The sequence below is a fragment of the Ambystoma mexicanum genome, chromosome 5q (assembly GCF_040938575.1).
Source record: "Ambystoma mexicanum isolate Mex_15411 chromosome 5q, UKY_AmexF1_1, whole genome shotgun sequence".
Classification (NCBI taxonomy): Eukaryota; Metazoa; Chordata; class Amphibia; order Caudata; family Ambystomatidae; genus Ambystoma; species Ambystoma mexicanum.
In genome coordinates this window covers 105,569,391-105,594,293 of record NC_090933.1, presented here as the reverse complement: position 1 = coordinate 105,594,293, position 24,903 = coordinate 105,569,391, and the positions used below count along the sequence as shown (strand labels likewise).

Sequence of the window (24,903 nt, the reverse complement as noted above, 5' to 3'; positions counted from 1 at the left end):
AAAACAGGAAGTGGTATCACATAGCATTGTACACTACGAAAAATATGGTTACGATATCACTATAATGTGATGTACATTTCATACAAGAATGGATCGCCATATGTTTCGTTAAGATCAGAGTGTATAGGCCCATATTACCAAATTACTGTGAATGCAAGCAGACGTCCATGACCAAATGATAATGATGTGTTAGATAGCACTTACGCTTCTGCACTTTATATAGAAAAAAATATACACCCACTATCACCCAACCTGTGTTGGTACTCATTTATCGACCTCAGATGGATGAAAGGCTGAGTTGAGGCATTTAAGAACAGACTAAATCAGTGACTCACCCCCTGAAGTGTGCCTGAAATAAACCTTTAATGAGTATAGCAATTATTGTATAGAATTCCAGAAAGACACATTATTTGGTATTCCTATTCTTTCGTATTTAGGGTCAGTGCTGAAAGTGTTAGACTTGTGGCACTCCTGTTATTATTTTTCTTATTTTTTTAAGGGGCCAGAATAAGAAATCCAGACACTCCAGAAGTAAAGAGCCACATGGTGCTGGCCACAGCCCAGGAGCAAGCATTGCAAAAAGAAAAAATAATAATAATAAGATTTCTTTTTTTTACTTTTTTTTTAGAGGTTGCAAGGGAGAACTCAGGGGTCGCAGTTGCGACCTCTGGCTACCCCTAAATGACGTCCCAGGCTACATCGCAATCTAATCGGAGCAGCAATTATTTCCATTAGATGTAGCCCACTGAGGGATCTCGTGTGCAGGCGTTGCGGGAAAGTGTTGCTGTAAGTCGTGCACCCTACTGACTATTTTAGCATTTAGAACTTGAAACTCAGTGGTGTGCAAACATCAAGTCATAATAATGACAATGCAAGAAACCCCACTGCTCTGCTGGAGGTTCTGTGCAGAAAATCCTACTGATTGGGCAACATCCTGCAATTCACAAGAAAGGAAATACACTAATAGGAGCAAACCTCAGGAAATGTAATATTAGAGAATTAAAATCGTACATTTTATGGACCAGATTGTAAAGCACTAGCACAAAAATGCATAAATGCGATGGCACGTACATTACAAAGCATTAAAAACGTGTTCAAAGGTGTGGGCAAAATATTGGACATAACGAGTAAGACAATAGCTGTACCAGGATTTAATTTAATTTAATGGGGTAGTTGAGTGTTTGGTAGAGGTGTGGAAATTATATTCTATCAAAATATTGTTATTACTTACAAATAAGAGGACAGGAGAGTTACTCACGTGTGATTTTATTTGTGTTTTCAATTTTATACATATTTGTCGTGGTTGATTTTATAGTGGAAAGTGTATTCAACATTAGGCTGATGGTGGGTGCCAATCTGATATGAACACAAGGCTATTGAAAAATAGGACATCTGAATACTCTTTTATTTACCATTAAGGAAATACATTGTGTAAACCCCTGAAGAATGTCCAGCGGTCAAAGTGTTTACGACAGAAACATGTAGGGTTGTATCTCAATGCGATATTGAGTGTTGTAAAACAAATGTTTGATTCATATGTCATGAGGCATTGATTTATCTAGATTCATTTATGTAACCAATGTATAGGTAGTGGTGTTGTCGTAACGGTTATCTCCAATGCTTTGGCCACACCTTTGATCACGTTTTTAATGCTTTGTAATTACTTGTGATTGCATTTATGTTTTGCTCCTATTTGTGTATTTCCTTTCTTGTGCTAACATCAAGATAATTGGGCCTCATTACAAATTCAGCAGTGCGGGAAAAACACTGGTGGTAATTCGATCATTGACTTTTTTTTGTCTGTAACATAATTACTGCTATTTTTACCTCACCGCAAAAGTACAAGTTTCACTGCAAAGTGGAGGATTTACCTCAAGCATGATAAATGTGCCACTTTAAGACCAAATATCAGTGTAATTACCACAGCATAATTACTGCTTGCAGTAATTCTGCCAAAATCCGGAATAAGCCCTGTGAACTACAAAAATGGGGATTTACACTGCCCATAAACCTAAACCTAGCACTTGCAAATTGCTGGCTGCATTACCACTGTTTGTTGCCTTTATTATTTATTTATTGTTATTTATCTGTTTCTCCTCTGCTTCGCACTTTCCACTTCCCCCCCTTCCATGCACTTTTCCCCTCCCCTTCCCATGCACTTACACGTTCTCAATGTCACTGGGCCTAGTAAGATCGCTGTTTTGTTCTCCCCTGTTCCCCTCCCTTGCCTTGTCGCGCTCTGAAACACTTGTGTACGAGTGCAATAGAAATAAAATATCAATCAATCAACCATCCACCACTTGTAATCTGATGTCAAACCCACAAGACCAAGTGGTGGTAACGGTAAATTAGTTTGGTGGAAATTCAGTGGATTTACTGCTGAATTGCCACCAAATTCTGTGGAAATTCAGTGAATTTACTGCTGAATTACCACCAAACACGTAATGAGGCCTATATGTCGCTAGAATAGGAGGACCTATTGAATGAAGATCTTGCACCAGGCTTCTTGGGAACCAGATAAGAAGTTGCCAACTGGTTGCTCGGACGTGATGGCTTTGTTTGGCTTGCTACGGAAATGCAATTCACATGTTTTGGAGGTGTGTTAAGGTCGGCCATTTTTGGGCTAATGGGAGGTGATATGTCGAAGGGGTCGTCCAAGGGACAACCCCAAACTCATGTAAGGTGATGATTCTTGGGGCCAGAGGGGTTGTGCGATATCCCAAAGGACAGTAAGGTTTGGATGAAATAGGTGATGATGCTCACTGACAAGGTCATTTTGAGGGTTTGGAAGGTCAATCATACAATAGATTCCAGGAATGGTGTGAGGGGGTGCGGAAGTGCTTCGACTTAGGCAGGGCAGTTTAAAATTACAAGGTTAAATAAAAGGGGTCTGCATCAATCTGGGTGGCCTATGCTACACATGAGAGTCTGTTTGGGTAAGGGGTACAAATCTGGTTTGGGGACCTGGGTCCAGGTCTATAGACGCATTACGTCTAATTCTTGCTTGTTCATTCTTCATTTGACGTTTAACAAATAAAGAACATTTTAAAATGAAAAAAGGACATAACAATCATAATATAAATGCTTTAAGGGCTTCTGCAACAGGAGAAGGACCCTTCCATTAGCTGGCGGGATAGTTCTGCATGTTAAGTGCTCGCCTCAGAAATCTGTGTTTGTTTTGCCTCATCGGCATGTTCCAGTGGCGGCATGGCTGATTCGGCCCATTATCTTTCCCAGGGTAATACACAGAGGGCCCAATTCATGGAATTCTTTCCACGGTTCAAAGTGACTGTGCACTGCTGACAGAAAACCCTGATTTATGAAACTGTGAGTGTATTCTTGCAGCGCAAAGTCAGTGCAAAGTTCATTTTGTACTGCAATAATGACTTTGCACTGCAAAAATACACTTTGCACACTTCCATGAATCAGGATGTGTGTCGGCAGCGCAAAGTCTCTTTTCAACGTCAATTTGAACCGTGCAAAACATTCCATGAATCGGGCCCTAAGTATCACTAAATGGAGTGGGAAAGCCACATATAACTACAGCTCTTAGAAGCGTATCAATCAAGCTTTTAGCTTTGTATGAAGAGTGCGATATGCATTATTATTGCCAGCTATCAGTCCCTCGCAGGAGGATAGATGGCTGGGTCGTTGATGGAACACACTGGACTGGGCCGGTACTCTCTAGTAATTCCCGCGCTTTTCAGCTTGGACTCTGTCGGTACGTCAAGTCGATTTCACATAGACCAAGGCTTCTGAGGGGGTTTGAAATGCAAGCTGTCACCATCTCAAAAAAAAAAAAAAACAATTAAGGACCCGCTCCATTTGAATCCGCCGACGAGGACAGGAAAATTCGATTACAGGCGGCAGATAATAATGGAGCGTGTCATAGGCCCTACTTCACACGTCCACCCGCCCTCGGATTTCCGCGGCGTGTCCTCTGACAGGAAATCGTGAATGGGATTTAGGAAAACTAATTAGAACTTCGCGAGCCTGGCACAAGCCAGCCGGAGCTTTGCCTGCCTGGCAAGGGCTGGCTGCGCGGGCACTGAGGTTTTCTAGGAAAAAATAAGCATTCGTTTTAGACCGTTTTTTTTGCATAAAACTGAAGCAGTTCTTCCAGAAAAATGCAAGGATTTAAAAGAGAAATGACACTAGTCTAGCTCAAGCGGGTTCTTAGGACAACGAAATCAATTACTTTGTAGCAATCTTCGTTTTAATTACTTATTTTTTCCGGGGGTCCTCCTCCACACCTCCTCCCGCCTTTACTGCCACCCCTACCGCAGACTCCTTTCCACCCCCTAACCCTAAATTACCTCTACAAAATGACTCTCCCCCCGAAGTAATACGAAGCAATTACAACGGAGTAAAGTACAGCTTTACTTCGTTAAAACAACTGGATACCCCCAAGTGGCAAGAGCTGCATGAATGGCGACAAGACATCAGTGGGAGAGGTTCTTATGAATACGGTGATAATGGTAAAAACATGTGGTGTTTTAAATACCTCCTGTTTACTGACTAACACATAATTATGTGGTTGGTTTGTGTGGGATACTTATAGCTTGGCTGCATAAGCTAATAGACCCATATTTACCCCATGCAATAAATATCCCATGCAAGCCCAACTTTTTTTTAAACGGGAGGTTTTTAAAATGCTACAGGTTTTATGCACCACTTCCATGCTGACGGAATGCCGCTGTACGCGAAGATCCGCACTGATCAGCAGTCAGCGGCTCGGAAATCTTTCACAGTCCCTAAACCGTGCAACCGCTGTGGTTGCACGCACTGGACCCGCTTGCCACTGTCAAGCGGAACGATCCCGGCAGGTTAGCACCAGTTCGCTGCTCAGGCTCCCACACTGCCTATGAGACCTGTGCGGTGTGGGTCCCGGCTCCAATGCTTCCCTGCTCCAGAACTTGCGTATCGTCATTGGCCTACAAAGCAAGAGCAACGAATAGCCCAAGCCTACATCTTATCCGGGAATGCAGCTGAATATGTATGCATGTACGTAAGGGATTTATAAAGTGCAAACCCAGTTGGGAACCCCTGGAGCGCTGTACATGGGAGTTGCAAGTAGGGTGCGACGGCAGCAGGGGTGGGGAATAGCGGTATTGCGTCCTCTTGCCGACCCCCATTTTCCAACTCGTGTTTTGCTGCAGGAGATTTGCCGAAAATTCCCATCAAAATTTTTTGGGGGGGTGAGAGGGAGGTAAATTAAAAAAAAATTACAGGGGGGCTTGGGGAACCCCCCAAAGATAATTAACTAATTATATTAAAGCTCCCGTTGCAAAACATCCATCGGAAAAAAGGGGGTCAGTGAAATGATAGAACCCGAATAACATTGACTGGAGCAACCCCATGCCTTCGTCTCTCAGGACCACTCATTGGTAAATTGCTGCTTTTATGTCACGCTATTTATGTCTTGTACTCCTGTTTTATGTCCCTGATGTATGCCCCCACAACATCCCTGCATCTCCAGCCTACCTCTTTCTGTGTTATGAAGCATATTGTAAAGACATTGTGCCCGGGGACTGGCATATGCTAGCCAGGGCAGTCCCATGAGCCGGTGCCATAGAATTGAATTGTGGTCAATGGCCAGTGAACCAGGTGATCAAAGCGGAGAAGCAGAACATGAACTGACCCCAGAAAACACACAGACCAGGGAGCAGAGGTATCTACAAAGAGAGAGCTGCATATATATGATATGATATATTATTTGTATCGCGCTCATACACAGGTGTTTCAGAGCGCGACGAGGCAAGGGAGGGGAAACAAGGGAGGACAAAACAACGATCTTACTAGGTCCAGTGACATTGAGAACGTGCAAGCGCTTGGTAAATATACCTTAAAGGCCCTGGAGTGAAGTGGAGTGGTGTGGATTGGCGTGGACTGGTGTGGCGGTTCAGGGGCACTCTATTGGGTTGTTATTTCTTTTGAAACCTCAGTCCAGCTGCTGGTGGGACAGAGGCCTGCCCTCCACTTTTAACATATTGGCTGATGGAACGTCAAGATGGTGTCCTTACCACATCCACAATTCCTGTGCCTGCATGAGGGTGAGAGCTAGATCGTGCCCCTTTCTGTGCAGAGGTGGAAAGACGGCGCCTCTGTGTCGGGACCTGTGTATTGGGTGAGTTCATTGACATTCCTATTTTATTGTAGCTACTTCTTGCACCTGTAACTCAGATGTGACGTGTCTATATTTGCTCATTATGTTATATTGTTATGTATTTTGAATGCTATCTTCCTCATTACGGGTTTGGCCGCAATTTGCCAGTGAATTAGCTGTATTACCGCCAAAATAATTTACTGTTAACCACCCTTTCCTGTGGACTTACCGCAGAATTATGGGTGGTGGTAAGGCAGTGTAATTCCCCATTTCTGGAGTCCCATGGAGATTTTATTGAATTTACTACCAGTGGGAATCCCGCCGTGGTAAATCTGCTGATTGTGGAGGAAAAGTGGAGGACTTGCCTCCAGTAAAAAGCTGGAGGTAAGTCCAAGGTAAATCCTCCGGTTTTCCTCCAAACTCTTGAGGTTGGATCCATTTGCGTCTTCTTGATAGATTCGTTCACTAGCGGCAATAGCTGTGCCTTGGGGTTCAGTCCTTTCAGTGTTGGTTCCAGGAAGTGCCCCCGCCAACCCTGGTAGAATGCAGAGTTTGTTGTTTACCCCCCGTGACATTCTCTCCTCTTTTTTTGGAGGTTGGTGGGGGGATGTAGTTGACTTCTTCGTTGTGCGCCAGTTACTATGGCGTGTCCAGACATTTGCTCCTGGGGTGGCCCAAGTTGGGCACTGACTTATGACTTAGGGGAGGCATGAAGTACGAGCGCACACACATAATGATGATAGTTTAGGATAATGGGTGGCACTGAGGGTGGCCAATCAAATGCCAGCGGTAGCGCGTGCAACCACAGGCATCTCCTTGGACATGACACTGGCCACATACATTTCCAGTGATGACTATTTGCACTATGCAGGCGCACCGCGCCCTGCAGGAGGCCTTTTTGCATGTTTCACTTCCTTTTTCTTAAGTGCCACTCTGGAGTGCTACCTGTGATATTTCTAGTTGTGCTATTTGCCCACATTCCCCTTCTCAAAGCATGCTTATTCTCTTTTATTGCACTACCCATTTACTGGAAAGAGGGTGACATGCCAAAAGCGAGGGCCAAGAATGGGTTCACTTTAGCTTCCTCCTAGATGCTTTCCCTTTTATCTCTTGCTGCTGCATCCATGTCTGTTCCCAATATGGCCGACACCTGATTTACACAATCGCCTGATGGGCTGTGGAGAGACAAATGTTTCAGACCCCTACCACCTAAAGGAGCATCACGTCACACGCATGATTTGTAGATAAGGCAAAATCATAGGAAATGTAAACGTTTCTATGTGAATAGACCTCTTTTTAAAGGTCTCAAGAGAAAAATATCGATTTACACTGACCCATTTTCTTTTGATCGAAAAACCGGCATTGTAATGGTCGTTTTCTCTTGACACCTTTAAAATGCGGTTTTCCTTTTTTTTATATTCAGGGGGGTTTTAACCCCCGACTCCCCCATTGTTCCTCCCCGCTCACCACCCTCACTCCCCTAAACCAAAACACATACATACACACAAAAGCACACACACCCACAGGCCCCCATCTCCCACCCCCACCAAAACAAAATACATACATACACACCAACACACACGCACCCACACACTTACCCAATCTCCTGGTCCTGTGCTTCCGGGTCACGACCTCCCTGTCAGCCCCTGCACGCATTCGTGTGCGGCAGGGGTGTGACATTTCGATTTAGAAATACCGCTCCGGGCGGTCACAGAGCGGTCTTTCTAAATCAGTCTTTTAATGAAAAAAATGTTTACAAAAATATCTTTTCACTTAGAGCCATTTGAACTTGAATGGCTATACGTCCCAAAAACACACTTGAAAGCCAAATGGACGTCAAGCAGAAGGCGTTAAAAACAAGTGCACTTTTAAGAAACACTATTGACAGGGTGCATCTCACAAGGATATAATGGCATGCAAAGCAACAATCAAGTCCCCATGCTGATGGCAGCAGCTTTACTGAGGGGATATTACTTTCTGTGGTGTTTTTAGAACTAACAGTCATCTGATGTCACTTCCTGTGATGTCAGCGGGTGGATTAAAGGGCATGTGATGTTGCTTTCACCGCTGTGGCATTGTAGTGAATTGGTGTCCCTGATGTCAGTTTTTTATTTCTTTTTATAGAAGGGCCACACTTTCATGCAAATGATATACACAAATGGGATTTGCAAAATATTCTACATGTTGTTATGAGCGTTTTATACAAAATGAGACCTTTTTAAAATATATTTTCCAACATAGTATGGGTGGGAAGCTCACGAGTTAAAAACATATCCCAAATATGGTATCAGCCTGCACTTTGCAAGTTCGAATTTCATGGCAGGCCAGCTCAGCCCTTCATCCTTCCAAAGCCAATGAATTCCCATCAATTTGAGTAATAGCAGCAGCTGTTATCGCAGTGCTTCGAAGTGGGAGGAATCAGCATGGAGCACTGTGTAAAACTGTGTTATTTCACTTAAAGAAGCCAAAGAACCATTACGCTATTGTTTCACCACCTTTCAAGCGTTGAAGGAAAATCACCTCAAGCTGGGTAGGAAGTCAGCTGGTTCCTTAATGTGTGCCCCCGGAACCTTTCTGGAGATGTGAAGATTCTGAATTCTGGCTCACCTCATGTGTAAGTCTTACTGCTGGCCACAGGAAGGGCTGATCATTCAATGATGATGCACTTCTGTAGTAATTGCTCTGAGAAGAGGGATGCCATTTCCTCTCTGGTGTTTTATGAGGTTTAGTCATATTTGCAAAAAGTGAAAAGGGTGGAACGGTTGGGAGGAGATGCGACCTACGGAGATGCTTGCTCTCCTAGTGACCACCGGTTCCATGCAATATATATCATGAACCGTTTAATTGAAGAAGGTTCCAACAAAACAAACACGTATGCCAAAAATCATCTATTTTGGATAAGGATTGATTCCTCCTGAGGAAGCACAGCGAAACATGTGTCAAGGATGTCAAATTCACACATGATATCCACACTAAAAAAGAGAAAAAGGGAACAACCATGGAATCTCTTATTCATTGGCTCTAGTAAACAATTTAATGGGTGCAGGAAGCTGTCCCCCAGCAGTTTCACCATTTCAAAGCACGATACCTGAGCGATGAACACGGCGATTGGGACAGTGTATGTAGCAGAACTCATCTTATCAACACGCGAAGGAGTGCAGGAAGCACCTCTTTGTTGCTGTTCTTCCAAACTTAGTCATACAGATGTTTACTTAATCGAGGTAATTCCAATGCTAAAATGAAGGAAAGCTCTGCAGCCATTGTGCTTTGACAACCTCAAAGAAGCTGCTTGGTAGTACTAGCACTGAAGATAAGCGATGTAAAACTGGACAAGGCAGGGGGTATCATTTCTATGTTTATTGCCTGACTTGAGGTCGCGTCATGGTCAATCTCCCACAGATGGGCAAGGAATCCACTGTGCGATCCTGCATTATTTCTTTATATGGTGGTTTGCCGATAAGGCTTTCATAGAGAGAGTAGGCTTGGGCCTTATTACAAGCCTGTAGATGTTCCTGTTCCTGTGGTATTTCTGTGGAAAACCATCAAACTCATTCATCATCACTTGATCCCACTGATTTACCACATGTCTACGAATAGGTGCTAGGTGGTGTGTGTTTTTGGAGTCCATAGGAGTCTAAGACAATGTTATCAGGTTTACCTCTAGTGGTCATTTTGACGTGGTCAATCTGATGAGATTTTCTAACTTAAAATGGAGGGGTTACCATCGGCTACACGCTGGAGGTAAAGCCTCCACCTCACCCCCACTTGCAGAATGTGGCAGTTGCAAGAAAGTGGCGGTAACGTAGTGGCCATTTCATTATCAGCATTTTAACAGCATTTTTACAGCATCGCCGAACCTGTAATGAGGCCCATAGTCAAAATAGATTTGTTAAAAGGTTCCTGATTCCTCCTCACCAAATGCCACTCTCCATTCCCCAGCAAGAGAGCGCACCAGGAAAGATGATCACAAACAACCTATGGAGGCTAAAATGGCATCACATAGAAATTGTGATTCTTCTAAATGCAGACTTGCAAACACTTCAGGTTGATTTAGACATGACTATCAATGCAGTCTTTTAACTTGCTATTAGCATCATTGTTCGTTTTAATTTGGTCGAATGGTACATTTGACCGAATTTGGCCAGTATCATTCGACCGAATACAAACAAGCAATTAAGCTAATACATAACGAACATGTGGAGGAGGGGTTGCGGGGTTACCAGCCTGTCTCCCTCCACAGCATACAGGTATAGTCCATCCCTGTCATATTTAGTTAGAATATGACAGTAGAGGAGAGCACAAAGTCATCCCAAGGAGGGGAGGAAAAGCTTCCCCTGCCATGGACAGCCGGATTCACTGATAAGGACTCCATGGAACTGCCCTGCTCTTTTATTAGCCCTGCATCTGGTTACAGCAATTAACATACAAATAAAGGGTACTTCAAACAGGCCCCCATGTGGTCTGGCTGAAGAGGATAGCAAAGGAGACAGAAAACCCAACAAACTTTTCATATGTAACTGTATCAACCTGAAGCCAGCTCCCGCCACTGAGTATCAATGTGGTTTGCAGAAGCCTGAGAGTCTGATCTTTCAGCATCTTCAAGGGAGATCTGATGCTTTAAAAAGGAACCACACAGGGATAACCATTAACCAGACAGACTCTTTGATCACAGCAGACACGAAGTTGGGTGCAACCTAATATCACAGGGGTATCACAGGGGAGTAAACCCACAACTCTTTCTGTTGAAAGTTTAAGCCATATAGGTTCTGGGACACCCTTTGTTCCTGTAGAAACCCTTTAACCTTTCCTGTTGCAAAGCACTCTGGTTATTACCTCACATATACAAAAAATGGTTGGTAGGGACCTCAGGATTGGTCCACTAAGGTAGGCTCAGCCTACACCAATCATTGCAGCCCACTTGGCTTTAAGAGAGGGTTGGAGACCCTCTTTCAGGCAGATCATCTGAAGACTTCACTTGAAGCAAGAGGAATAACTCATTCTTAGACCCTAGCTGAAAGTACAGTCTACCTTACCGCTTCCGCCAGTGAAGGAAGGTGAGGAACATCTAAAGAGGGAAGCAAGATCCCTCCCCTTAACTTCTCCCTCAAAACAGAGGGACAAAATAACTCAGAAGACCCTCCAGCCACTTCAGAGCCTGGTACCCAGCCAGCACACACCATGCCCTGCTAGCCTCTGCAGCAAGCTCCCCAGACAGGGAATGCCAGAAGGTCTCTGAACCTGAAACCAAGGAAAAGCAGCTGCCTGCAACACACTACCTAGCTCTGGGAAGTCCACTTTAAAGGACAATGCAAGCCAATTGAAGAGGCGGGGAGAGGTGCAACGCAAGCACCTGCCACCGTCCACCTTAAAGGACATTCTCAAGCCAGTCGAGTTCCTCGATCTGCAATCGCCTGCAACACTCACTGCCGTCAAGCCTCGAGCTACTGCCGTCAAGCCAAAGTCACTGAATGAACCTGAGATGTCTCGACCAGCGTTTCAGAAATGCTGATCAGCACAGAGATGATTCCTGACCCAGAGTCGCTGGTAAGGTCAGCCTGCTGCCATTCGCCAAGCTTCGTTCGCCGAAACCGTCTTTCTGCCTGATAACCCCCGCTGGCTCCCATCTTGTACTCTGTCACAGAATCCTACAAAGCACTCTGAAGCCGACTCAACGCTGATGAGCACCAAAAACAACTGCAGCAAGAGGTACATTGTGGTTCTGTCCCCCTGGTCCTTCCCAGAAGGACCCTGGAGACATTTTAAGACCCTTTCTCACTTTTTTCTGAAACCAAGCAGCCTTTTAAAAAAGCGATTGTGGTTATTAACCATACCAACTACCCTCCTGTCAGTATCCAGAGTGCTTCTCTTTTTCCTTCTAAGAAACTGTCGGTTTTCTGCATTCATTTACAGGGTGGGTTGTATTTAGATGGTCTGTTGTGAAGAATTGCTCGCATCTCTGGACTCCAACTCACCTGCTGTCCTCATCCTTCCCGATCTCTCCTCTGCCTTTGACACAGTCAACCATTCCATCCTCATACAAAGGCTCCACGATACCCCTGGTATCTCGGAACAGGCACTGGACATCTTTTCTTACTGACCGCTCTTCCCAAATCATACTGGGCACCTTCTCCTCTCCTACTGCCTTCTCAACCTGTGGTGTCCCCCAGGGCTCTATTCTCTCCCCCCGGCTCCTTAACATCTACCTTGCTCTCCTTGCACACTTCATCTCCTCCTTCTCCTCCAACTTCCAGTGTTACGCAGACGACACACAGCTCTTTTTCAAGCTTCCTGCTGACCCTCTTGCACTTTCCATCATCCCTGACTTGCACTTTCCATCATCCCTGACTGCCTCTCTGCCATCCAGTCCTGGTGCAACTCCAATGATCTCTTCCTCAATGCCTGTAAAACTAAGATGCTTCCCATCGGGACCCCTGCTCCCTCTTTCTTCCCTTCACTATGGCCTTCCTCATTGGGCTCTCCCCCTGCTCCTTCTTCTGAAGCCAGAAACCTTGGAGTCATCTTCGACTCCTCTCTCTCCTTCCTCCCTCACACTCTGGACATGTCCAAGAAGTTCCACTCCAGCACTTCCTTCTCAAAGGAATTCTCCCTTTTCTCACTTTCCCCCAGAGGCTCAATGTTACCCGAGCCCTGGTTCTCTCTAGGCTTGACTTTTGCAATAGCCTCCTCCTGAATCTACCTTCTTCCGCTTGGCATCCCCTCCTGCTAATCCAGTATAGGGCAGCAATAATTATCCTTGGCCTTAACCCTGGGGACTGCATCTCTCCTGCCCTAAAAAGTCTTCACTGGCTCCCGTTTCGTGCATGGATTAAATTCAAATCCCTCTGCATCATCTACAAGGCTGTCTGGGACCGGACACCACACTATCTTCAACTTTATCTTACTAAATACTCTCCCTATAGACCACTATCTTCCTCTGGCACCAACTTGTGTGTAAAGCGTTTTGCTAAACAGAGGGCAGGTGATCGATCGCTTTCCTCAGCTGGCTCCCTTCTATGGAACAGCTTCCCCCTGCCTCTGTGCCTTGAGCAGGACTTCCTTAAATTCTGGAAGCTGCTGAACACTTTCCTCTTTACCTCCTCCTTCCCTTCTTCTCTTCTCTGCTAATCACACAGTTGCTGTTGCTGGTGTCTGGGGCCCCTAACCTTGCGCACCCAATCGGTCCAGCTCCTGCCTTCCCTCGGCACTTGCCTTGGCATGCCCTCCACCCTGGAGGTTTCGCACTTACCCCGAACGTGGCCCCTGACCGTGTAGCACTCAACAAACCAAGCACTTTATCTGTGGTTCACCCATGAGCCCGGACTACCCAGCACTTACACCCTCTTCCATCTTCCTTGATGCACTTGCATGTTGAGAATACTCACAAGGCATAGTAGGTTCGTCCTTCCTTTTCCCTCCACTGCTCTTGTTAAATATCTTGTTTTGTAATGTATTTCTCTCCCTTGTTCCCTCCCCTCGCTCTGTGGGTGCTTTGAAACAGTATTTTACTTGCTGTATAAGCGCCTAATAAGCAAACAATAAATAAACAATATATAAATAATAAAGTAGATATTTGTATACAAAACCTTGACTGGACACTCCTTTTATCATTGGGTAATAGTTGTATTTTTGCAGTGTTGCAAATAACCAACGACCACGACCTTTTGGAGGAGATAAGCCTGCCGTTACAATCCACGTTACCAAAATTGGACAAGCAGGTTTAGAATTTTAATTGTTATGCTTGTTTAATCCAATTTGTGTGGATCCATTCTGGTATATTAGAGGTGTGGGTCTCAATTCTGGTTTAGAAACCGATATTCACCCCTGGACCACTGGTACCCCGGAATTTCATTCGTCACACTGACTGTGAGATCTAATTATATGCCTACGCATGTTCCTTTCCGTAGATGATAGATGAGATCCCCTGGCTCGACCACAAGAGGTGTTACACAAGGCTGTATGTTAGCACGGCTGGCTTTTTCATTGCTTACAACAATTAATGATTGATAGATTTTGATATGATTAATGCCCCAACGGCAGAGTGATGGCATAGTCCTATACTATTCTATGAACATGTTGCCATCCTGTCATGGGCAGTGAATGGTCTCCAGAGTCTGGTTGATCCACATACTGCGTTGATATCTACAAAGGATTTAACATTAATGACAAACACATTGTACTCAAACATTGTTGCCCTATGCTGCTCGCCTTCGAAAGTCATCACAAGAACTATAAACTAACACTAAGCGGACCCATAAACCCTAATTATATAGGCCAGCTGCAACTCTGAGGGTATGCTGAAGCTAGATGACACAGTAAGCCCATCTCAGGATATTGCAAGGCGCTGAGACATATTGTATGACCACGTAGGACAGGGTTTTGCAACCTGTGGCTCTCGCAATGTTTTGGAATACAACTACCATATTCCCTCACCATTGACCGTGCTGAAAAGGGTTGATGGGAGTTGTGGTCCACAACATCTGGAGATCCAGAAGTTGCAGAGCCCCTGAAGTAGGGGAACAGAGTTGAATGACAATTTCCTTTATAAGGTTAGGCAACGCCCAGGTTACTTAAAATATGAATTTTCCATATGATCGACGGGATTTTATCACGTCTGACACATGGTGACTAGCTCCTACAACACCAGGGGCCTCATTAGGACCCTGGCGGTAAGGGGTCTACGCCAGCGTTAGCTGCGCCGACCCCTTACCGCCAACTACGAGTTCCCAAAGCGCCATGGTCATTTTTCCGCCCGCTTTTTGCGGGCGGAGAAATCCATGGCGCTATGGGACCTTGGTGTTAATTACGCCACCGTAATGTACGGTGGCGTAATTAACGCCTTCCCCACTCCCATTGAGCCCTATGGGGCCGAAATGGGAATGGGGAAGGGTAAATGGGTCAATGGGGACTTACCGCCCCGCCAACCTCGGAATGGGGCGGTAAGTCCGCCATCCGCCATGGCGTAAACGGACTTTACGCCATGGCGGAAAAGTCCGCCGATGGCGGAAAAAATCCGCCAGGGTCCTAATGAGGGCCCAGGTCTTAATCTTGCAAACATGCAGGATATCTTCCAATTGCTCACATGTCGAATACATGTAAAAACTGTTAAAGTTGGTAAGAAAAACACAGCTTGTGATGTGTTGCAAGCAAATATTGTAAGCATGTGTAATAAAATGTGTTTAAAATCCATGTTAGTGGCATGAAATAAGTTGAAACACGCAGATAGGCGATAGTTCCCCTGTGCTAAACACCAGCAATGCACTAAATATAGTGAACATGCTACCATACATGTCTCTTTATCACCTAATGACTGTGAGCTGTCACATACAATTCAGAAGGAAGGAGTCTAAAAAGCTGGGTGCTCCATTCATTAAATGCTGATGGTGATAGGCCGGGTGATTGCTCAGGGAGCAGTATTATGAACTGACAACCCATCTGTAATAACTTATTACCGTTGCATGGGGAAGTCATTTTCTTATTACAGGTGAGTATTGATGTCACAACTAGACTGTAATAAAAACGTTATTTACATATGCAGATACTAGTGGCGTATGTGTATTATATTGACAAAATAATTGTTTTAAATGTATGTCTTAATTTTTTTGTATATTTGCTTTTTGTGATGAAATGCGCTTGTATCAAAAGAAATTAGCTGAACAATTTACATTGGGGATTTAGGCTTTATCTATGCAGTTTCAATGGCATATTGTAGCACAACATTTAAAATATGCTTGCATTTTTTAGGGGCAAGTTATGTTCAGAAATGGAGAACGGATGGGAACGATCAAATTTACGCAGTTTCAAGGTAAGACGCTGGTCACCCTTTCTCTTAATTGCATTTTTGCTGCCTGCCCCTGTAATGATGTTGCAGCGCCTAACCCCAGTAAGACACCGCAGCAAGATAGGTGCTTGCTTCAGAGATCGATGTGCAACCCGCAGTCACAGGTTCCAATTGCAACATGGCCGACTCACTCCTGCTCCTCCTTCCCAGAATGGAAGGAGCCATTTCATTGTTATAGAAACACCACATCCCAATCGTTGGTTTAGTGCAAAAACACGTTTACCATCTAATGCTGACCAAGAAATGAACTGAGGATAGCACAGGGGCAACGCGCTGGTCTTGGAAGCAAGACCACGCAGAGCAACAGAGGTTTGAATTGCGGATGCACGCTACAAAACCGAACTCAGGTACGGTATTAGGCATGTTATAAAAAACAATTAAATAAAGTGGCTTCAGAGCCTGACCTGCACATTTATATTAAACGAAGGCCTAATATTATTCACAGCACAGTTTGCTTATTTCTTGACAAACTGAGTGATTCGTGCACTGGCATTATTGAAAAGTTAATAGTACAAGGTGTACAGCCAGAGGAGGCTTCCCTGTGGATTTCACGAATATAAGCAGGAAACGTTTTGTGATTGCAGAATTAACAACCATTGTTTTTTCCAATGTTATATTCTCCTCTATTATTTTAGAACCAGGGTGAATAGCTCAGAGTAACAATGAGGACCATTCAAGTCACCTAATCAAAAGACCTTTCTATTTCTAAGGCAAACATCTGCCACAGAAGTTTCTTCAGAGCGGATTAGATGACATGGCTGACCATTCTTGTATCGTATGGGGCAACTCTTCCTATGAGGGACCTTTGAGGTCTTGCCTAATAACGCTGTCCATTATTCTGATAGTGCTATTGACCAGGTGACTTTAGCATCTATATGAAGAAGCAACACTGATGTGTGGCTAACTCATTCTGCGGGGCCTTTCTTGTATTTGGTGTAACAACAGTGGGTCTGATTTACAAAGTGTTATTCAATGAGATTCCGCTATTGTGAAATGCTTTTGTAAATCAGGTCCAGTGACCGCAGCTCTGAATCTTTTTATTGCACTCCTCCTAGAAGAATACATTATTTTTTTTTATTTGAGAAATGTTAGTTATTTTGTTATGTGTAAAGTTTCTTTGTAAAACTATATCACAATAAATAAAATACATGCATTTACATGATTTGCAGAGGATCAGAATGCATTGGTGAAGAATTTCATCTGAGAGGGAAACATGATTCACAATCATTCATGATTCACATCATTTGGTGCTTTTCACTTATAGTACTGCAGATAGGTGAAACAATTGTGCCTTTGATGATAGAACCAAGACTGCTGGTACCGCTTTAAACCACACCCTAATGAACAGTTTTGGCTTTGAGGCTATCTCAGATGTTTCCTGTAGCAAAGTTGGCAACCCCTTTTTAGAAAATGGCGACCAGTTGTCATTTAGGTATCTTCATTTTTGAATATATTTGTTGTTCATTCATTTAATTTTGGTCATACAATGTCTATTGCACACTTTAGAAATATAAATGTAGCCTAACAGTAAATAATAATGTTTTTTCTCCATTATGTACAGAAGAATATATAAATTGATTGATTAAGTCAAGGGACGAAAAACAAAACCATTAACAATGATTGATTGATGTTTATGTAATGCAAATACAGTGTCTTATATTACTGATGGTTAGATTATCGGTCATTAGTGAATGAATAGTGATACTATTCCTGAAACAGATTATTGGTAATAACACTCCATTATTTGAGTCAAGTACAATGAGCAGTACACTGTAGGGCTGCCTTCCAACACTTGCAGTACAACAATCAGGAGCCAAATCTCTTGCTAAGTCATGAGCGCAAAGAACCGAACGTTCTTCCCAACTCCAAACGCAACCCATAGTTCCTCAATGTTCAGACATTGTGCACATGTGATGGCGAAAACTACAACGTCAGTGTCCACAGTATGTAGTTTGACTTTGTTATATCCTTGCTGCACAGCATCACATAATTGGAGTAGGATGCAAGTGTCTGCTTCATCGTGTGAGCATGGAGCCAGTACCAATATATATTGACGATTTAGAGGAAGAAGATTGGTACTATTTTTGGTAATTACCTGCTTGTTCTAGCTGCCTTGCTAGCTGTTAAGATTTCTGCCAATAAAGAGAACAATTCAGTCGTATTTTCATCAACCCAGAGAAAACCCTGCACATTTTTAGGAAGTGCATTTCTTAGTTCAACACATTTCCAAACACCCTATCCCCCTTTTACTGCATGTGTCGCTCTTCAAGCTGTCGGGCCTGTACACATCCCAGAAGATTTCTAGCCTTGTAACGTATTAAAGCTGAGATTTGATGTAGAGTATGAACACACAAATGGCATAATCTTTGAACGATTTCACAAATCCTGGTTGCAGCTTGTTGGCAATTGCAGTGCCATCAAGGATGGTCATTTGAACTGTTGATTTGGAAGTAGTGTTTTTTTCGGGTGTGAGTACTTCCAGGCAAATCAATAAATCAGACTCTGTTCCTGTTCTTAGACTTCCTAACTATGGCAGTGCTGGAGGACATGCTTGGTTTTCATGTCTAAAGAAATCATCCAGATCTCCATTACGTATCTGTGAGGCAATGTAGAGTCTAGAAAATAATGAATTACTCAGCTATCAGTTGTAACTGTTTACTTTAATTGTCACGAACTGGAGGACGGCTGAAGAGGTGGGGATTCATCTGGTTTATATGCAATACATTTGCTTATAAAGCCTTTCGCTAACATATAACTCATAGCGGTCAACTCCAATCTTGTCAATATTTAGCAATGTGTTTGCAACTGCTGGATGTACTGTTTTTCTGCTGTCAAGTACCATTCAATCACAGCTGGTTTCACTAAATGGGTTTCCCATATCTTGTATTGCATGATCAAGAGACTTGATATTTTTTGCAAAAGCCATCAGTGAATGCTTGTTTGCATCGTGGTGACTCATCTTTTTCCCATCTCTTCGACTTTGTAGAATTAAATTCTTTAACTAAGTGGGCCAGCTCAGGACAAGAGACCATACAACGATGCAGAGCTGTTGGGTTTTCTGTCAGGCCTACAGCCCCTCAATCACCTTTGATTGATGTGTTATGTTGTTCATGGGCCTGATCATTGGCAATAGCAGAGCACGCACACTTTGACCTTTTTGTGACAAACATTCCTTTCATGAATTCTGCACAGGTCTTAGGTTGATGCTTTTACGTGAAACCATATCACGGAGGTGGACAGGAATCCGTTGTGCATGGTGAGTATGGTCCAAAGAAAACAACCAGTGAACAATCTTGGATAGCGCATCTATAAAGAGCTGGAAATCTCATTCTCGTATCGCTCTTACACAGGTTTAAAGGATGTCTAGTTTTAGAATTATGTGCCAGAATCTAAATTGCATACATGCATCACTTCCTTCTTTACACCAGTCTTCAAGTGACTTAAATTGACTGCTACCCTCTATGTCTTGGCTGTAGTCATTGTAGACCTGCTACAGAACAGAAGTAAATCGAGACTACTGCCAGTGATTTCATGAGCCCTTTGGGTATGAATCCCATGGGAACCTATTATAAACAAATCCACTTTTCTAGCTGTGGTAATATCAGCCTGAACAAGTGCTCCAGTCCACCCACTTTCATCCAAGAGATTTCCAGGAACTTTGAGAACTGCCATCTCAATATGCAGCCCACCAAATATTACATTTAATTGATCTTTGCCATGAGTTGTTGACCAGTTCCACTGGATTTGTTTTGAAATTGGGCAGAGTGGCTGGTCAAATGTAATGATTGGAAACTGCCAGGTTTAAGGCCTTTAACTGCTGTCTTCACAATATCCATTGAATGGTGAATCATGGCCGCTGACATAGCATGGTCTGGAAAAAGAGGAAGCAGGGAGGAAAATGTTAATGCACAATCCTTTGGAGTTTCTTCTTGATGACTAGCGTGGTATGCTGTCCAGGTGATTATTTCAGGATCCAGTGATAATAGTGAAAACAATTAGAGAGAATACAATAACAGTGAATAGAAAACAGATATAAAAAAACATCAAAAAAGCTAAAAAATATATATGGGGATGGAGTAAGAGGCTAAAAGGCGTGGTTAGGGGTCTGGGGTGGGGTTAAATGCATACAGAATTGGTGGGCTTGGGGGGACCACCCTCCAAATTTGTCATTCACTGTTTTCTATTACGTAAAATCACATAGATCCGATTATTTCATCCCCTTGTAGGTTGTCACTAGCCAGAACCTGTGCTACATGCTTCAACCAGGTGTATTCTTTTACTATAGTGGCATAACTTGGTAGTCAACTGAGTTCGATTCCTCTGTTGGCAGAAGACATTCAGTTATCGGTGGGACAGTAGGCACGCTGTTGTAGCATTGAAGAAGATGTTTAGACACTTTCCTGGCACACAGATTTTTAGTCATAGTTTGATCAGCCCCAGTAAAGTTATCATCTGGACGTTGAAATATTGATATTCCTATACCATGGAAAGAGTTATGAGCTATGGTAGAGCTTGGATTGTGGTCTATATTGTTGACCACACTAGTCGTGAAGAGCCCTCCTTTTCTTCAAAATTGATTTTATTGGGTTATTTCAAGACTCCTTTTAACTGAAAAGGAATGACTGCATTTTCCGTGTGATAGTGATTACATACTTGTCCCGGGAGGATAGCGCAATGGCAACGTCTTCGCCTTGGAAGCAAGACGTCACGAAGCAACACAGGTTCGTTCCCCGGGTCCGCGCTTAGAGACCTCTGGGTATTTAAGCGCATTATAAATATGCAACTAAGACGAAAAACAATTACACAACAAAAAAAACAAAACAAATTCCTGCAACAGCGCCACAATGCCCGCGGGCTGTGTGAGCGCATTAAAAATGCAAATAAATAAATACTTAATTTCCAAGTTCTGATGAGATGTGCAGCACACAGTCGTTTGATATGCTTAACCGTACTTGTGCAGGGTCTCAACAAGTTCCTGCGTTCAAGTTCTTGTATGGATTAAAACATCTAAGTAGACAGACAAAGGAGTTTCCCATTCTCGTCTGTGCCTGAAGGCTCTTTCAGACTCCTACTCCGGATGTCTCACCAAACTGTTGTACATTAGTAACTGTGCAACAGTGAGGATTAGTTGTGGCATGGTTGAAGAACTTGACTGTGCTTTAACATTTGGGCCATTCGTAACCATAGCAACCAGTGCTAACAGATATGCTGGCTCAGACTCTTCCTGACACTTGTTTCCAAATGATCAGTTAGGTGATGTTTCATTTTGAAGGATGTCCCTTCTCACTATATTTGCTGCTTCAGCAAGATGAACCATGTCACTATCTACATCGTATTCACATGCTTTGCTCAGTGCAGATCCAATATCATTATTAAATATAAGCATCACACGACAGCCTTACTAATGTGCTTGCATTTCAGGAAAGTAAGCAATTATCCTGTTTTTCAATTTCGTGGAATGCATGCGTCCTAACAGATCACTGCCAAGTTGTTTCATCCTCATGCTCAGTGGAGTAACTTTGCTAAAGGGGGGACATGGCATCTGAAAAAAGGTGCCCAAGCCCAATGAATGGGGACAAAATGGTGTGCCATGAAAGTTTGGGGACACACATGCCCCTGTCCCCCCTAAAAGTACGCCCAGGCTCATGCTGTACAGATTGAATAGGTCAACAAGTTTAAATATGGGTGCAATGTCATTGTCCGTTCGAGCATCTTCGAATTATGATGTTAGTTCTGCAAATGCAACACCATGGTTAATTTGATCCATCTCCGTTTCTTGTGTTGTTTATTGTCTCTTGCTCTATTATATAATAATACGAGGCAATACATATGGTACATGGCATCTTGTGCAATGAGATTGCCTGCACTCAATTTAGCAAGCAGGGGTTTGTCTTCCAGTTTAAGGACACAGTGACAAACGTGAGTATCAAGGCCAAATGTAGATGCTGTACACAATGATCTTCCAGCTGGGGCAGGTATGTCACACAAAAAGCATATTGGTTTTGTATTCACTGAACTTTTTCTTGAACTCTATGATGGGTGAATTTCGTAGAACTATCAGCATTATCAGCTGGTGATAGCTTCCTTTTCTCTGCTCTTTGAAGTTTTCTTTCATGGACCGGCAATCTACCTGATTCATGAAATCGAGCATTACATCATGCCCATGTTGCATCGATACATCCACCTTCATCCAGATGCAACAGATTAATTGTCCTTGGTAAACACCCAACACTACTGAACCCCACCAGCAGATCAGATATTGTCCTATAACCAGCTCCCTTTGTATCACGTTTAGTCTCTGCTCAACAGCGAAGAACCTTTGAATTGTCTTCTTGGCAGATGCAACAGTTGTTCCACTCTGTTTCTGTGATTTCTCTAGAAGATTTAGGCTAGAACGGATTCATCAGCGTATGTACTTTCTCCATATTTTTATCTTCTTTTTCTTCTTCCCGAATTTTCATACAAACTCCTTCATCTGCGAACAAAAAATGATAATATTACACTACTCTTTGTTTGCACCCTTGTTGTGTGTATGCATGTTTTATGAACTATTGGATGTTTTGCACACATATCTATTACATAGATACACAGAAAATCACATTTAATATGGAATTAAGGGCATCAAATAATATACGAAAGAGCAGATGAACAATTGTCCGAGGACGCAATTTTGAAAACCCGCCATTACTGATAGGGGGAACATCTGGGATGTCCTCATTGCCAGAATAAAACCTTTCCATATGTTGTATATGTGCCCGAGGTTTCATGCTTTTATCATCAATAGCACTTTTCTTCCAAATATTTCACCTGTTGATGATTTGTATGAAAAACACATTCTCTTGAGCTTTGAGATACTTACATCTGGTTTTATTTATATGATCTGCTCTGTATGATTTGATCTGATTTATATCTATATTTGAGATATGATAATCCTGTTAGCTGCATGACATGTATTTAGGATATTGTCAGTAGGGACTTGTGAATGGATATAATCATCAGAGTTAATGAATTGTTTATGTCACTATGGATAGATTTTATGTCTAAGGAAGCGTCTTTTTCCAAATTGATCTATTTTATTATTAGTTTTCCTACAGGTTAGGAGGTTGGCCAACATATTGCCAACTTATTCTATGTTCATGAAGCATGTTGATTTATTTTTTTATGATATGAATTCTGCCCTCTTGCTGGTCGGTTTCTTGCATTCTTATGACATTCTTTTGACCACCCCTAGATGACTGGTCCAATTGGAAATGATGTATGGTGTCTCACATTTCACAAATGGGCTTTACACGTGCCCCAGTTAAATCCAGTGGCTGTGCCTTCAGGATTAATACCCTTGTCCTCTTCCAGCCTGAGCTGAAGATGGCCTGCCAAAAGACAACATGAAGGTTCAAATCAAGGTGTTGGGTGGCAGGAGGGCTGAGAGCTGCTGATTCACTGGCTGGAGCCAAAGACTGGGCACGTTGGTGAAGGGGCCACTGGCTCCTGTCTTTCTATGGGGAATCAGCTCCTCATAGGGTGGAATGCCTTTTCAATGTTACATAGGTGGCAAGAAGTGCTGGATGATTGTCTGATTGTTTGGTATAAGCAGGAGGATTGGGACTCTGGCCACATTGGCCATCAGAATGAACACTGTTTTTCTGTAAAACCATTAACCAGCACTGAAGCTAGGAAAGAAACAACACAGAATGTAACTGCTGTTGTCTGTGGTTGTGGTTGTTGCTTCTCTTTGAGCCTGGAAAGTGCCCATCCTGGAACTCCTGCTTAGCACCCTCTCCGATGAATCTAACATGATATACTATCAGCTACATGTGCCTGAACCACAGCCTCAATCAACACACACATGCACCATATATCATGATCACCTCATGCACATTCCACTCCTCATAACTACCCGCTTTCCTCCCTTCAGAATCACAGATCACTGTATGCTCATAAACATACACTCAAGAACATTAAAGCAAACTATGACAACCGCATCACCACCCACAACCTAGAGTGAACAAACCTTTCATCTCAGAGCCGTGGCTCACCACTACCTTCCCATTATTGCTTGACATACCCATCGCTACAGTTTACATTATTCAACACGCAACTGCAAAGAGGACGCGTGCAGTCCTCACAATCAAAATAAAGGCATCTTGGTATCGTACTCTTCTGGAACACCATCACTCAAGTCCACTGAGCTGCCCACAGGAATCCCCTCCCTTTGCACCAATACAGACTGCCACCTCACACCTAATCTATTGACCGGCCCAACCATTCTTTGATGGAATCCCCAAGCTCATCAATACCGCAATCATCAACCACTAAAACAACATCTTCCCCACTTATCTCAGCTTCAGAAGTTAATCCTGCCAACAAAACAACTACAGAAGTACTCCTCGATGTCCTGGAAGCCACACGACAATGTCAACACCGTCAACCTGATATTCATTGCAGCACCGAGCATTCGCCTCGTATAGCAATGTCCCTGGACAGCTCATTTCCCAATGCCATCCCCATCAGTGTACACTATGCACACCCAAACCATCCCGATTGACAACACAGTATTGCCCCTCAACACCTTAGATGACACGGCCAGCTAATGTCATGATGCTCCTACATTTACTATCATGAAAAGTTGCAAATCTCCCAGCCTAGACGCTGAACTCTTGACAGCATCATTGTATGGTCTCTTTCATGTTCTATATAGAAATCGACCATCCATAATCCTACCACTGCCATATCTAAGCAGGGAACCACATTAATGATCCTTTTGATTTATGCCACCTCATTAAACTTAATATCTTAGTATGGACATTATCTTGAAATTGTAGCCCCATACTCAAAATAGGATAAATAAAAAATAAAATATTGGTACATTCATGATAACCTATTGAAAGCATTGCTAATATTACTTCCACCATTTACACTGTGAAAGCCTCCAAATAACTTTCTCCATCAAAGCCAAATAAAT

At 43.2% G+C, this 24,903-nt stretch overlaps 1 protein-coding gene across 2 annotated transcripts in view; it reads left to right on the top strand.

Annotated features, from left to right (window-relative positions):
- The window catches only part of GABBR2 (gamma-aminobutyric acid type B receptor subunit 2), a 2,296,575-nt gene that overhangs the window by 1,306,560 nt on the left and 965,112 nt on the right, over nt 1–24,903 (top strand). For both annotated transcript variants that reach the window (XM_069620609.1, XM_069620608.1), the window contains exon 8: nt 15,848–15,908. In XM_069620609.1, the coding sequence (XP_069476710.1) occupies nt 15,848–15,908 (61 nt within the window). The remainder of the gene's footprint in view (nt 1–15,847; nt 15,909–24,903) is intronic.